At 41.7% G+C, this 14,126-nt stretch overlaps 1 protein-coding gene across 6 annotated transcripts in view; it reads left to right on the top strand.

Moving 5' to 3' along the window:
• pleca (plectin a) overlaps nucleotides 1-14,126 on the top strand; it is a 327,839-nt gene that overhangs the window by 243,517 nt on the left and 70,196 nt on the right. For all 6 annotated transcript variants that reach the window (XM_060942675.1, XM_060942674.1, XM_060942678.1 and 3 more), the window contains 4 exons: nucleotides 1,592-1,669; nucleotides 1,787-1,879; nucleotides 6,227-6,393; nucleotides 12,241-12,356. In XM_060942675.1, the coding sequence (XP_060798658.1) occupies nucleotides 1,592-1,669; nucleotides 1,787-1,879; nucleotides 6,227-6,393; nucleotides 12,241-12,356 (454 nt within the window). The remainder of the gene's footprint in view (nucleotides 1-1,591; nucleotides 1,670-1,786; nucleotides 1,880-6,226; nucleotides 6,394-12,240; nucleotides 12,357-14,126) is intronic.

The following is a 14,126-nucleotide window of genomic DNA, read 5'->3' as shown; positions in this document are numbered from 1 at the left end:
AAACATTCTGTGGCTGGGAAGTTATTTAATTTGAGGGGATTCTCTAGCAAATAATGTGCATGAAATCGCTCACTTCATGCAGTCAAGCAGACAGAGGAAGTCTGTGTGCACATGCGCAGGTTTACCTTCTTCTTCTTCTTCTTTTGGGTTTTACGGCAGCTGGCATCCAGTGTTGCATTACTGCCATCTACAGGTTTACCTTGACCGTGCACTGACAGTTCCATCATTCTGTCGCTAAACGAACAGCTGATCACATCGAGGTGCTCGCTGACCACCGATATTTATTAGTTTGGTCCTGCGTTTCCTTTCCTTCGCAACATAATGTCTTTTCTTCTCGCTTTCCGTTACTATAGTCGGTCTTTCATGTTTCATTCACACACGTCCTCCATTTTCCTCTCCTGTTTCAAATTTGTATCCCACAATGCCTTGCGCGAACGGGGAAAGGCCACCACATGATGCATGATGTAGTATCTTGTATTGGGTCATGGTGAAGCAGGAAAAAATAGTGGAGAATTTAGGGCCCTAAATTCATTAATTGTTCTATTTAAAAAAAAAAAACTCTAATAAAATTGGAAGTCTGTGATTCAAATTCAGTAGCTTTCGGTCCACTAAACAAAAATAATTGGGTGTCTGGGAAAATTCTTTTCATGACCTACATTTGAAAAACCTGCAAGGCAGTCTAGCTTTAAATACTTTCCACCTTATGAATACAGACATGTATAAAAGTCCATGGCTAAATTTACTCAAGGTTAAGTACTGGTATATATTATCAGCAATATTCAATTCTTATGTTTCATTTTATATATAATATCAGGTCATGTCTAATGCTACTTACAGACATGGAAATAAATAGTTATAAGTGACATCATACACTGAAATCAGACAGGAGTCTGGCAATCTCAGGTTTGACTGGCTGTACATTTGATTACTGTCATGAGTCCCAGTGCATGGTCTGGACTGTATGCTAATGCATTTCCATCTCAGATGTTCCAGATGGCTTCTCATGCATTGCATATTCACTGTGGCATTGTACCTAATTCACCTTAGAGATGTAAGATGTGAAGTTGAATGGATATGTTAAAGAATGGAAAAATGGACATTATTTCATTGTGGACATTACTTACTTATGTTTTGGTATATTGATTTAATGCAGATTGAAAGGTAGGATAATGGATTTGACTATTATGTGTAGTATACGGTCATGTGTTTCAATAATATTTTACCTCGCAGTGCCTGTCAAGTGTTTTGGGGCACATTTATTTATTTATTTATTTATTTATTTATTTAAAACATCCATTCAAATCTCTGCAAATATTTTGAGACAAAGTGACTTGTCCAGTCACCCAGCTTTCCCCAACTAAGATGCCCTGGTAGGAGTTGCGAAACTTGACAGGTAGTGTATGTTTCTCAAAATTCATTCACGTTTTTGTAATTTGTGTGGCATTATGCAATTTGTCCAAACCTACGTGGCAAGAATGACCAGATTTTTTTTTTTTTGTCACACTGTAACCATTCATAGTATCTAACTTTAACTCTTAAGCAGTGATTTCCACTTGTTCTCTGAGCTACTGTTATATTTTGTCTCCGACAGCCCAGAGAGAAGGGTCGCATGCGTTTCCACAAGCTACAGAATGTCCAGATCGCCCTGGACTTCCTCAAACATAGACAGGTACAAGAAACGCTGCATTCTTTTTTTTTTTTCTTTTCTTAGATTTTTTTACATTAAATTGTTCACGGTGTAGATTTTTTTTTTACATGCATGGATGTAAAACTTCACACACCTCAGGTCAAACTGGTGAACATCAGGAATGATGATATAGCAGATGGAAACCCGAAGTTGACCCTTGGGCTAATATGGACCATCATCCTTCACTTCCAGGTATGGTATGGTATAGTATGGATATGCTGTCATACTCACATATGCTGTGCTGGATTGCAATTAAGTCTCTTAGCCTGGGTATGACTTTAAACTGCAATTGATGGTGAGTCTCCGGTCCAGGAGGACTTGAGTATTGGGGAAAGTGGAGTTACTCCTTAATAACCATTGTTCCCAGGTCCGCTCTGACCCGGAGTGGTAGCACCTGCCTAGGCTCTAGCTATGGGTTAAATAGTACATCGCCAATAAGGCTCTGGCAGCAGGGCGCTTTTCGGTGCAATGTGGCAGATGAACCCAACAGGGTCAATGGCACACCACCAGATGGCATGTGGAAGAGCCACTCAAATGGCTTGGCATCACTTGGCATCAGGCCTGGAGGTCCAGAAAGACAGCACGATGGGGCATGACATCGTTTGTTTGTCTTACTTTACTGTGCAAGGTGCTTCGTTAGGAGAGGAGAATAGTATGTGAGGCCAGTTATTCCATGGCGGCTCGGCCGGGCCATTCATGCCGCCACTGGAGGTGACTCTGTCGCTCTGGTGTAGGCCCCTTGGCCCATCTGCATTTCTGCGCATCCTAATGAAGCAGTCATCATCGCTAGCGATGGATAGCCGACGAAGTCTGCTAGCCAAACCCTGTTCCCTTTCCTCCTGTTGGCACGCTTTCCAACAAATTTTAATGGTAAAATTATTTGTTAAAGCTGTTTACCTGTATATAGCTTCATCTGGACTGTATATTCTGCATAGGGATCCTGTGTAAACAACCTGAGGGGTTTTTTTTTTTCTTAAGTTTCTCTTTTTTTTTCAGGCTGATTTTAGACTAAACAGATCCAAAGCAATGAAAGCTTGATTGTATGCAATGCACAAACACGGGCGCAGATAGAGGGTGGGACGGGTGGGATTCGTCCCACCCAGATTTAAATTCACCTCGTTCGGTCCCCCCCACTTATAGGGAGGAAAAAACGTCTATGCTGTCTTTCTTTGCATAAGGCAAACCTCACGGAAAAATCAAAAGACTAATTACCATTCGGTTTATTGAGGTGCACAGCAGTGTATACATAGTTGCAACAACTCACATAAAACAAAACAAAGACTGATATTCGGTTGGTTGAGCTGCGCAGACTGCACAGGTTGCGAGCTCGAGCTTGGTTGCTATGGTTACCCACAACAAGTTTGACAGGCATATCGGGGTTGGGGTTGGTTTGCTGGCAGCTTTGTCCCCCCCAGTTTTTTGTCCCCCCCAGTTTTTTGTCCCCCCCAGTTCAAAAAACGTATCTGCGCCCCTGTGCACAAATGTAGCAGAGGTTGCACCAGAAAAGTTCAGTTGAAGCTTTGTAAAAGTTATTCATTTTCAAAATGGGGAAATTGTTAGTTTTATCCATTGGAATGTTGTCGGTTCTGCACTTGGTTTCTTTACTGATGGGGGGAAAAAAGATTACTTTGAAGTTAAAACGGGATTGGCAAAAATTATGGTCTGAGGCAGTGTCCATCCGCCTCAGTGACTCAGTGTTCCCTGTAAGGAAGAGGGTGTGGATATATTGGCATGGCAGTTTGATGATTCATAACCCGTTTGATGTTTTTTTTTTTATCCCCCCCCCCCGTACTTTAATGATCGTTGACTAGGGGATAATAGAGCCATTTGTCTATTCTTTATTATCGCCTGTGCTCTCTTTTTATACTTAATTGCTTTTTTTTTTCATTGTGGCCTCAATTCACATGACATGGGTGTGGTGTAGTCATTGTATCAGCTGTAAGCTTGCTGTAAATGCTGTAAACTAATTTAGCTTGCAGAAATAAACTGTTCATGCAGCATTGGTATGAAAATATGGTACGTCAGTTGGTTTTGCTGTTAGAGTTCCGATTGAATCATAAAACCACACGGAACATTGTGTCACTAATCCTAATCGTACCTGTATGGCATCTGTTCTCTATAGGAAAATAAAAACAGGCTTGTTTTGCGGATGCTGGCATTGTGCAGACATGATGAGATGGTCGTTTAGTTGAAAAAGCTGAAGTGAAAGGATGAAGGATGTTTCCATCCTGTTTGAGTCACCGTGTGCAGGACTCACTGCCAAACTAACCAACTTCCTTAAATGCCAAACTAAACCAACTTCCCCAAGTTCCCTTACAGTATCAGCCACATGCTTAGAGACGTGCTTATAAAAGACCAATGTGGTGTCAATTTTAGTCTGGGAGAAGTGATGAATCCAAAAGGGAAATCCTGACTATGAATCACTACAAAACCACACACGCACAAAACCAAGAGCCTAAAAGATGAATAACACCCTGATCATAAGACATTTTTTGTGCGAGTCGCATGATCACCACTAGCTTCCATATTTACCAAGCACAGTATCCTAGCAACAAGAACTAGTGTATTATTATAGGATATTCTTTACCTACAGTACTGTGCAAAAGTCTTAGGCACATGTAAAGAAATGCTGTAGACCAAAAATGGCTTAAAAACAATGAAATGAAATGTTTCAGCATTAAAGGAAATGCAGTAAGCTATAATAAATGAAACAAAGTCAATATTTGGTGTGAGACGACTCTTTGCTTTTAAAAAAAATAGTAGTCTCCGGTACAATGAGTGCAGTTTGATAAGGAACTGAGCTGTAGGTTTTACTGAGCATCTTACAGAAGCAGCCCCAGTTCTTCTGGACACTTTGACTGTCACACTCGCTTCTTAATTTTGCAGCAAAACCCAGTAATAATAATAAATACTAAGTTCAATTTATATAGTGCCTTTCTCACCCCCAAGGTCGCGTTACAATTAGAGGGAAAAAAAAAAGTCCACCATAAGAGGGTCAGGTTGTAATTCCAATGGCGTAGTTACCCACAGTCCCACCAAAGGCGCACAAAGGTATGTCTCACACCACCTGCACAGCTGTCGCGACACCACCGGGCAACATCGCCCGGAACATAGCGCCATGGATTCACAAAGTGAGCACTGCCGCACAGAGCGCTGGTATGTCCCAAACCACCTGCACAGCCACCACGACGCCACCGAGCAACATTGCTCAGAAGCACCGCCGCACAGAGCGCTGGACAACCCTGATGTTAAAAAGAGCAACGAGCTCACTGCAGTCCATAGCGAAGAGCACAGGCATCACCCATGGCGCACCAAGGCCTGAAGGAAACCGACGCCCAAAACTGGATCCGAAGCTACACCACAACCAGCGGACAAAACATTAGAGCAAAGAACATTTTAAACAAAGAACAAACATCAAACCATACGATTAAAAAAGAAAAACAAAGGGGGGAAAAATAAAAATAAAAAGCTCCGGTGAGAAGCGGCAGCCAAAATGTACATAGTGTACTCTTAACCGGAAACGGAAATGCCTTCATTATGTCTCTTATATTCTTTTTTAATATGCTGCTCAGATACAAAAAAATTTTTTTTCTGTAACATTTAATTTTGTGCTGTAAAACTAATGTTGGGGCAGCACGGTGGTGTAGTGGTTAGCACTGTCGCCTCACATCAAGAAGGTCCGTGTTCGAGCCCCGTGGCCGGCGAGGGCCTTTCTGTGTGGAGTTTGCATGTTCTCCCCGTGTCCGCGTGGGTTTCCTCCGGGTGCTCCGGTTTCCCCCACAGTCCAAAGACATTCAGGTTAGGTTAACTGGCGACTCTAAATTGACCGTAGGTGTGAATGTGAGTGTGAATGGTTGTTTGTGTCTATGTGTCAGCCCTGTCATGACCTGGCGACTTGTCCAGGGTGTACCCCGCCTTTCACCCGTAGTCAGCTGGGATAGGCTCCAGCTTGCCTGCAACCCTGTAGAACAGGATAAAGCGGCTAGAGATAATGAGATGAGATGAGAAAACTAATGTTTGAAACTCTAAAATGGTTTTGTACTGACTTGATAATGCAGAAATCATAAAATGGAAATCTATAACAAAGTTTGTATGAAAAAAAAAATTGGGGGGCCTAAGACTTTTGCACAGTACTGTATTTAAAGACGAATCATGAAATTTTGTGTTCTGCTGTTTAATCCAGAATAATCTGGAATTATCAATTTATTCTTGGCGTGTGTGGTTTCATATGTTTTGAGATCATCAAACAGTAAATAATAAAAATACAGTAAATAGCCCTATTCCACAACTGTAGTAATCCATATTATATCAACAACCGCTAAACTAAGTAAAGAGAAACGACATCCATCAGTACTTTCAGACATGAAGTGTCTTTAATTAATAAAAATAAAAAAAAAACAACAACATTGAATTAGAAGGGTTCGGGTCGTGGGGGACCCGGACCCGGATAAGCAGCAGAAAATGGATGGATGGATTAATTAGAAGGTGTGTCCATACTTTTGACTGGTGCTGTGTGTATACATCTTTCCTTTCCTTCAGATCTCAGACATACAGGTGAACGGTCAGTCCGATGACATGACAGCCAAGGAGAAGCTGCTGCTGTGGTCTCAGCGCATGGTGGAGGGCTCCCCCGGCCTGCGCTGTGACAACTTCACCACCAGCTGGAGAGATGGCAAGCTCTTCAATGCTATCATCAGCAAACACAGGTGAGAAAGAATTCAATTGAAGGTTCTATACTTTCAGTGCTAATCACAGCTCGCATGCGCAACATTGCAAGCATTAAAAAGGCAATATTTAAATTTAAAAAAAGTAAATAAAATTAGCAGATATGTTCCAGAAGGTACTTTGTTCTCTAACATTTGCTGAGTGACATGAATTTAGACTGCTGAATATTGTATTGGTTGTACGAATTAAAAACATCAAAACATAAAAAAATAACAACAACCAAGTACAAGTTTACTAAAAAACACCATGGTATGAAACACAAGTGCATGAATTATGATGTTTCTATATTCAAGAAAGACAACAAGCCAAAACTAGTAAGTCGAAGTTTAAATAAATATCAAACAATACAATGCAAAATACACACAGTTCAAATAAATAAATATATATCACACAAGTGTGCTGATAAAATATCGGAAAAAATCCAGATTGAATTTAAATTATAATGATAATCTTCCTCTTTTGGCTGCTCCCGTTAGGGGTCGCCACAGCGGATCTGTTCTGCATATTTGATTTGACATAGGTTTTATACCTGACGTAACCCTTCCCAATCTGTCTGGGCTTGGGACCGGCACTAAGTATACACTGGCTTGTGCAACCCCAGTGGCTGGGTATTTTTACCTAACCTGCATGTCTTTGGACTGTGGGGGAAACCGGAGCACCCGGAGGAAACCCACACAGGCATAGGGAGAACATGCAAACTCCACACAGAAAGGCTCCTGTCAGCCATGAAGTTTGAACCCAGAACCTTCTTGCTGTGAGGTGATGGTGCTAACCACTAAACCACCGTGCCTCCACAAATACTATTACTACTACCACCACCAACAAATTTGCGCTAGCTCTTACAAACCGGGGCAGCTGGTCACCGTACTCTATAGATTCAGAACGGAAAGAGATAGTGAATGACGCTTAGTGGTGGGGGGAGGCCTGTTTTTCATGGATCATTCTGGTTTGGTGATCCAGATCAGCACCAAAAGTCATAGCAACTTAATTCAGCCCAAAGGTATTTTGCATGTGAAATTTGGTGATGATTGGCTGAAAACTGAGGGAGAAATAGCGTCCTAAAAAAGTTAGGATGATGATGATAATAATAATAATAATGAGAAGAAGAAGAAAGTAGAAAGATCATGAGTGAGAGTCACAATTTGCGACAGCGCTGCTAGTGCAAATTATTAATAATAATAACAACAACAACAACAGTAATAAGGCAGCACAGTGGTGTAGTGGTTAACACTTTCACCTCACAGCAAGAAGGTCCTGGGTTCGAGCCCCGTGGCCGGCGAGGGCCTTTCTGTGTGGAGTTTGCATGTTCTCCCCATGTCTGCGTGGGTTTCCTCCGGGTGCTCCGGTTTCCCCCACAGTCCAAAGACATGCAGGTTAAGGCCCAGTCACACAGCCAAAACTTACGATTTACGCATGAATTGCGCATAAATTTCGAATCGTGCGCGATTCATCAGTGCTGTGCGTAATTCATAAGTTTTTTTGACGTGGAGCATCAGTAGTTGTCAGTGGATGTTCGACGAATCGGGTTTGTGCGCGATTCCAGGTTTTGAGCTGCTCAAAAATATTGATCACGCACAAGTATGTGCGATTGTGTGCCGTTTAACGTAATTCGTGCGTCCTTTGCCGTAGTTCTGACGCGGACAATGCGCGACATATGCGTGGACCGTTAGTGGTTGATCGCAAGAAATTTACCGCTACCGCGCACGTCGATGACTTTTCACTGACGAATAACGCACATATCACGCATGTCTCGCTGTAGTAACACGTACATTTCACTGATATCCACTGACATGCGCGCTCTGTGCGTCGTTCATCAGTGCTAGTGTGCGGTTCATGCGTGCTTATACGTGGTTCATACACAGTTTATGCGTGGAGTGTTCGTCAATAAAAACCAGAAATTGTCCCTCTTTTGACCCTATGCGCTGATGTGCGTGATTTGTAAGTGATTGTAAGTGATTTGTACGTAGTTCATGCGCAATTAATCGGTGATTTTCGACCACACACACCCCCCAAAAAATGGTCAATTTCTCCACTGACAATCACGCACAAGCCAACTTTATACATGATTTATACGTGATTTATGCGTGATCGGCTGTGTGACTGGGCCTTTAGGCTAATTGGTGACTCTAAATTGAGCAAAGGTGTGAATGTGAGTGTGAATGGTTGTCTGTCTCTGTTACCCCTTTTCCACCAAATCAGTTCCAGGGCTGGTTCGGAGCCAGTGCTGGTGCTGGTTCACAACTCGTTCAACTTGCGAGCCAGCTGAGAACCAGTTTGCTTTTCCATCGCTCGCGGTGCTAAGAGAAGACACGTCATTACGTCGCTGTATACGTCAGTTACGTTGCTACGTTTGCATAAACCTTGGCGCGAATATCAAAGCAAAAACAATGCGGAAGAAGCAGCAGCAGCAACAACAACAACAATAATAATGGATGACTTCGCGTTTGTACAGCTGCTGCTTCTCGTCACTTAAAAATGGCGATCTTTCGCGGTCTTATTGTTGTCGGTCTTAACAACTCCGCCCCCCCGCTGACGTAAGCGGTTCTTTCCTCTGGCCCAGCAGAGAGCTGGTGCTAGCCTGGAACCGGTTTTTCTGGCCCCAGAGCCAGTTCTTTGTCAGTGGAAACAGAAAACCCAGTTCCAAACTAAGCACTGGCCCCGAACCAGCCCTGGAACTGCTTTGGTGGAAAAGGGGCATAAGTGTCAGCCCTGTGATGATCTGGCAACTTGTCCAGGGTGTATTCTTCCTCTCACCCACAGTCAGCTGGGACAGGCTCCAGATTGCCTGCGACCCTGCACAGGATAAGCGGCTATGGATGATAATAATAATAATTAGTTACATTTCTATCACACCTTTCAATATCCCAAGGTCTCTTAAAAGCCCTTTTGTTTTGACTCGGTGGGTATATAAACTGTAGGATCCAGCAGCATAATTTCCCACACATGATATCCTCAGAGCATCCATGTCTCTCGTCTGGTCTTACAAATTATCTGTACTTTGTTTATTTTTTAAGATATATTTGTACTTTTGGACAAGATGCATCTTGTTCCACTTGAGCATGAAATAATATGGCTGACATGCAAAGTGTGTGGGTATACTCTCACATTTCTGACAACATCATAGTAAATCATGTGAGGGATTAGGGGGAAATTTGGAGGGCGTTGCACCTAAAAGTGCCAAGTTTTCCTAGAGGCTGTGATTTTAACACCCTGCATCTGCATGCACGGCACACGCCTGTGTCTCAGGAGAAATAGCAGCTGCTCACTTTCCGAGGTTTTTCATTTCTTAAATATAGACACAGTGCCAGTATTAGTACTTTTATCAAGTGTATGCTATTACCAAGAAACATTACTAGAAGATCTGGATGAACAAACTGGATGATAATTGAATTAGTGAATATATTCTTGAAATGAAAGAAGAGGATATTCTCTGAAGATCTTCCGGAGTTAATCTTTTAGACAAGCAAGAAGGAAGACAAGCTCGGTTATACCTACTGCACATCCAGCATCGATGCTCAGCCTGAAGAGGAAGCTTCGCACGAGGAAAAGGGGCAGTAGCTCATCGAGCAGTGCTCATGGCTCAGTTAGTGACCTGGACGATCGCGTGGTCATGTTGTGTGAAAACGTGCCCTCTGAGGGATCTTTTGACTCCGAGTCACTAAGTCCAGAGGCTCGCTCCAGCTGTGGATCTCCGAGTGGAGAGTTTGAGCTAAGCATGGAGCGACGGCTTTCCCCAGTGAACAGGGACAAAATGTCCTACCGAATGGCATGTTATACTGAAGTAGTACCTGCTGGGACGCAAGCGTATTCCTGCTACACCCAAAGAGGCAGTGAAGTGTATGGGTGCAGTATGTTACTTCTTAGAATGGGTTGTTTTGGGGTGTAATTACAGATGTTTTGCTACAATATTAAGATGGCATCTTTGATTGATGTATTATTGTAAGAACTTATTTATACAGGGCCATGAATAACATTAGAGTTATTTATTTATTTGGTTATTTATTTTACTAGTATTTCAGAGAATATGGGATATTCTTGTCTGGTTTAGTCCATTGCAACTATTCTGCTGAAAAAGCTGTGTTTTAACTTTGCTTGATATCCTTAGCTAAACATGTATGCAATCTATGTGGTTATACATGGTATTTAGAATAATGTATGATCGCTGTGTTTTGAAATATTTCGGTGCTTATTTCATACTTTGATCTTCAGTGATTTAAATTCTTCATATTTACTGAAGTAGATGGAGCGTGTAAGCGCATGCTGTTTATAGTCTTCAATTATCTTTTTGGCAGTGTGAGTGAGCATTCGTATAATTACCGACTGATGTGCCTAAACCAGACTGGATCAAATCCCAAGAAGAACTTTCTACATCATGAGTTTCTCTAGGTTCATGACGGTATCATGAGTAGAGGTCTGCGAGGGTCAGATTTTTCAGTCCCGCTCCCGCCTGCGCCCGCATTGTGCAGTCCCGCCCGCACCCGCAAAGAATTATGATTTTCAGTCCCGCTCCTGTCCGCGCCCACAAAAAAATTACGATTTTCAGTCCCGCTCCCGCCCGCGTCTGCCATATTTTGTCCCGCTCCCGCCCGCAAATCCCGCATGATGCAGACGTTCACGTTATTTCTCAGGAAAGTTCTTGTCTTGACACAGCGTGATGGTGCCCCGCCCCCTACTTTGAGTGGATTTGAGCATAAATATCTACAGCTCACGTTCACGTTTGTTATTATTTACCTTGTTTCTGAATTCAGCATGTAGTGTCTCTAATAATAATAATAATAATAATTGGTGCTGTCAAGCGATTAAAATATTTAATTGCAAATCACACATTTTTATCACATGAGAAACCATTGTAATTCTCTGATCAGCATAAAAAAGTGAATGGGCTTGCTTTGTACCAATGGCGTTTTTTTTTTTTTTTTTTTTTTATTGCAAAGCAGAGCTAGTAAGAGAAGTGAATTGATTTACTGCTTGAGTTAGTCTACAACTCTAATCAGAGAGACAGGTTACACAGTGATGGTAGGCTTGACTCAATGCTATCCCAGAAATCCTTCCTGTAATATGCAAATTTGGCCGCCTCTGATTGGACAGCCAAATTTGCATATTACAGGAAGGATTTCTGGGATAGCATTGAGTCAAGCCTACCGTCACTGTGTAACCTGTCTCTCTGATTAGAGTTGTAGACTAACGCAAGCAGTAAATCACTTCACTCATGGTTCTCTTGCTAGCTGGGTGTGAACTGCGAGTCATTAGAGTGATCAAAGGATTTCCGGTTAGGGTGATCAATGGCAAATTTAAGATGCCATTCCTCACTCAATCTGGCAATCTGACTCTCTCTGCAAATGTAGGCATCTTAAAATGTTTTTATTAATGCCAAATAAAATATCCAGCACAAATTATATATGATAGACATAAATTAATAATTTATAAATTTTATTTCAAACATGTTTTTAGTTAGCGGGACTGCAGCTTATCACCGCTCCCGCCCACGCTGCATATGTGCGCTCCCGCCCGCGCCCGCAATGAGCTTTCAAAATTTGTCCCGCGCCGCACTGCTTTGTGGCGGGTCCCGCGGGAATCCCGCGGGAGTGCAGGGCTCTAATCATGAGTATTGCAGAAATACCTAACCAAATGTAGCATGTGTAGAACAGCACATAATATGGAACAGCTGTGTTTACTTGTGTATTTTATTTTATTTTTATTATTAAAGTTTCATCCCTTGTTTTTAAAAGACATGCCTAGCGGTTTTATCATTCCTTGGAAGCTGTTGAGATTCCTGCTTTCTGCTAAAGCCTGCTCTGGCATTGATCTTGTGTGTGTGTGTGCCTTAGGCCTAATTTGATAGACATGAGTAAGGTGTACAGACAGACGAACCTGGAGAACCTGGAGCAGGCGTTCAGCGTGGCGGAGAGAGAGCTGGGCGTCACGCGCCTGCTCGATCCAGAAGGTAAACTCGATCATTCCCTGGGGCTGAGCAATTATTTATACAACGTGGTTTTTTTTTGTTTGGTTTTTTTGGCACACGTTTACCTCGCCTGTAGGAACAAATTAACCAATTACAAATAAAATAATATGAGTAGTACAGTGACAAATTTATAATATTCTTCTCTTAATGGCATACTCCTAATTTGTTAAAATGAACAGGAGTTGCTCAAAAAAAAAAAAATTGTAAAGCAGGTGGAGATATGCACCTAACATGTGGGCTAGCATGGATCTGTTAAAGGGGCCATCTCACCCTTCCCAGAATCCAAATATATTGTTTTGTTTACATACGGGCCGCTGTGTCTTGAAAGCGCACGAGTGCCACTCCGCTAGATCTCTGTGCAACAAATCCTCCATAAATTCACTATTAGTGATCCCTTCAAAACCCTTCTCAGAATTTTTCTTCATCCATGTGTCATATATGAAAGATTTGAACACAATATGTCTGATGTTTTCTTTCCTTCATGGCCGCCCATGTGACGGCCAAAGCCAGTTTGGGTCCATTACAATGGAATATGAAAATGGAATGGATCGGTGGAAGGAATTTAAAATGTAACTATGTTCATAAATATCTTCAATTCCATGTTACACTTTATGATCTATAGCCTCGGATGCTGCATTGTTGCTGATTGTTCTTCAAAATTAATGGCACCAAAAATGACAACTTGCAACTTAGAGCAGAGGCTTCTGGGAAGGGCGAGCTGGCCTCTTTAAAGGGATCTTCCAGCAGATTTATTCTCAAACTCATTTTAAGGAAAAGTAGTCGCAGATTTCAAAAATCAAACTTTCATTTTCGGAGACCAAATACAGTTGTGTTCGAGAAAAATGAATTTCCTTTAAAATGTCAGATGGGCTTCCTGCGGTGCTGACATATGCGATGACGTCAGGTAGTGGTCTCTTGGAGCGACTCGGCTGTTTATATTCTCTGTTTACATCGTAGTTTTGCTAGTTTTATAAGTATTTTACTGAATTTATCAGTTTTTAAATAAGTATGCCTCATTGTGTCGCACATAAATGCCACAATAATGCTCAAAAGAAAGCACAAGCTGGAACTCAACCGCATTTCCATAGAGAGAATTTTTCGCATCATTGTGGCATTTATATGCTACACAATGAGGCATACTTATTTAAAAACTGATAAATTCGGTAAAATATTTGTGAAACTAGCAAAACTACGATGTAAACAAAGAACATAAACAGCTGAGTTCCTCCTAGCGACCGCTACTTGACGTCATTGCATACGTCAAGCCCATCTGACGTATTTTATAGAAGATTCATTTTTCTTGAACACTATTTAGTCTCTGAAAATGAAAAGTTTGATTTTTGAAATCTACGACTACTGTTACTTAAAATAAGTTTGAGATTAAATCAACTGGAGGATCCCTTTAATAGACAGAAACATAGATAACAACATATTGTAGTTCAGCTGGCTAATGAGCTAAAAGTTAGAAATCTGTGTGCAACACCACATCGTTTATGCACAACTGAATGTAAAATTGTAGCTTAGTTAGCTTATGGTGTGTTGTTTGTCACTAGCAAGCCAATCAAGCTAGCTAAAAAGCTAAAAAACACTTCACAACACCACATTTATGCGAATAAGGAGAGGAACTGTAGTGTAGTTAGCTCAGATCATGTTCTTCTTCATAACTAATTAGTCATATTGCAGTCAAACTGGCTAAAATGCTAGAAAGCAGTTCACAAAACCTCATCTCATCTCATTATCTCTAGCCGCTTT

Source organism: Neoarius graeffei, chromosome 16 (genome assembly GCF_027579695.1).
Source record: "Neoarius graeffei isolate fNeoGra1 chromosome 16, fNeoGra1.pri, whole genome shotgun sequence".
In the NCBI taxonomy this organism is placed as follows: domain Eukaryota; kingdom Metazoa; phylum Chordata; class Actinopteri; order Siluriformes; family Ariidae; genus Neoarius; species Neoarius graeffei.
Note: the sequence above shows the minus strand (reverse complement) of the source record. Positions and strands in the feature narration are given on the sequence as shown.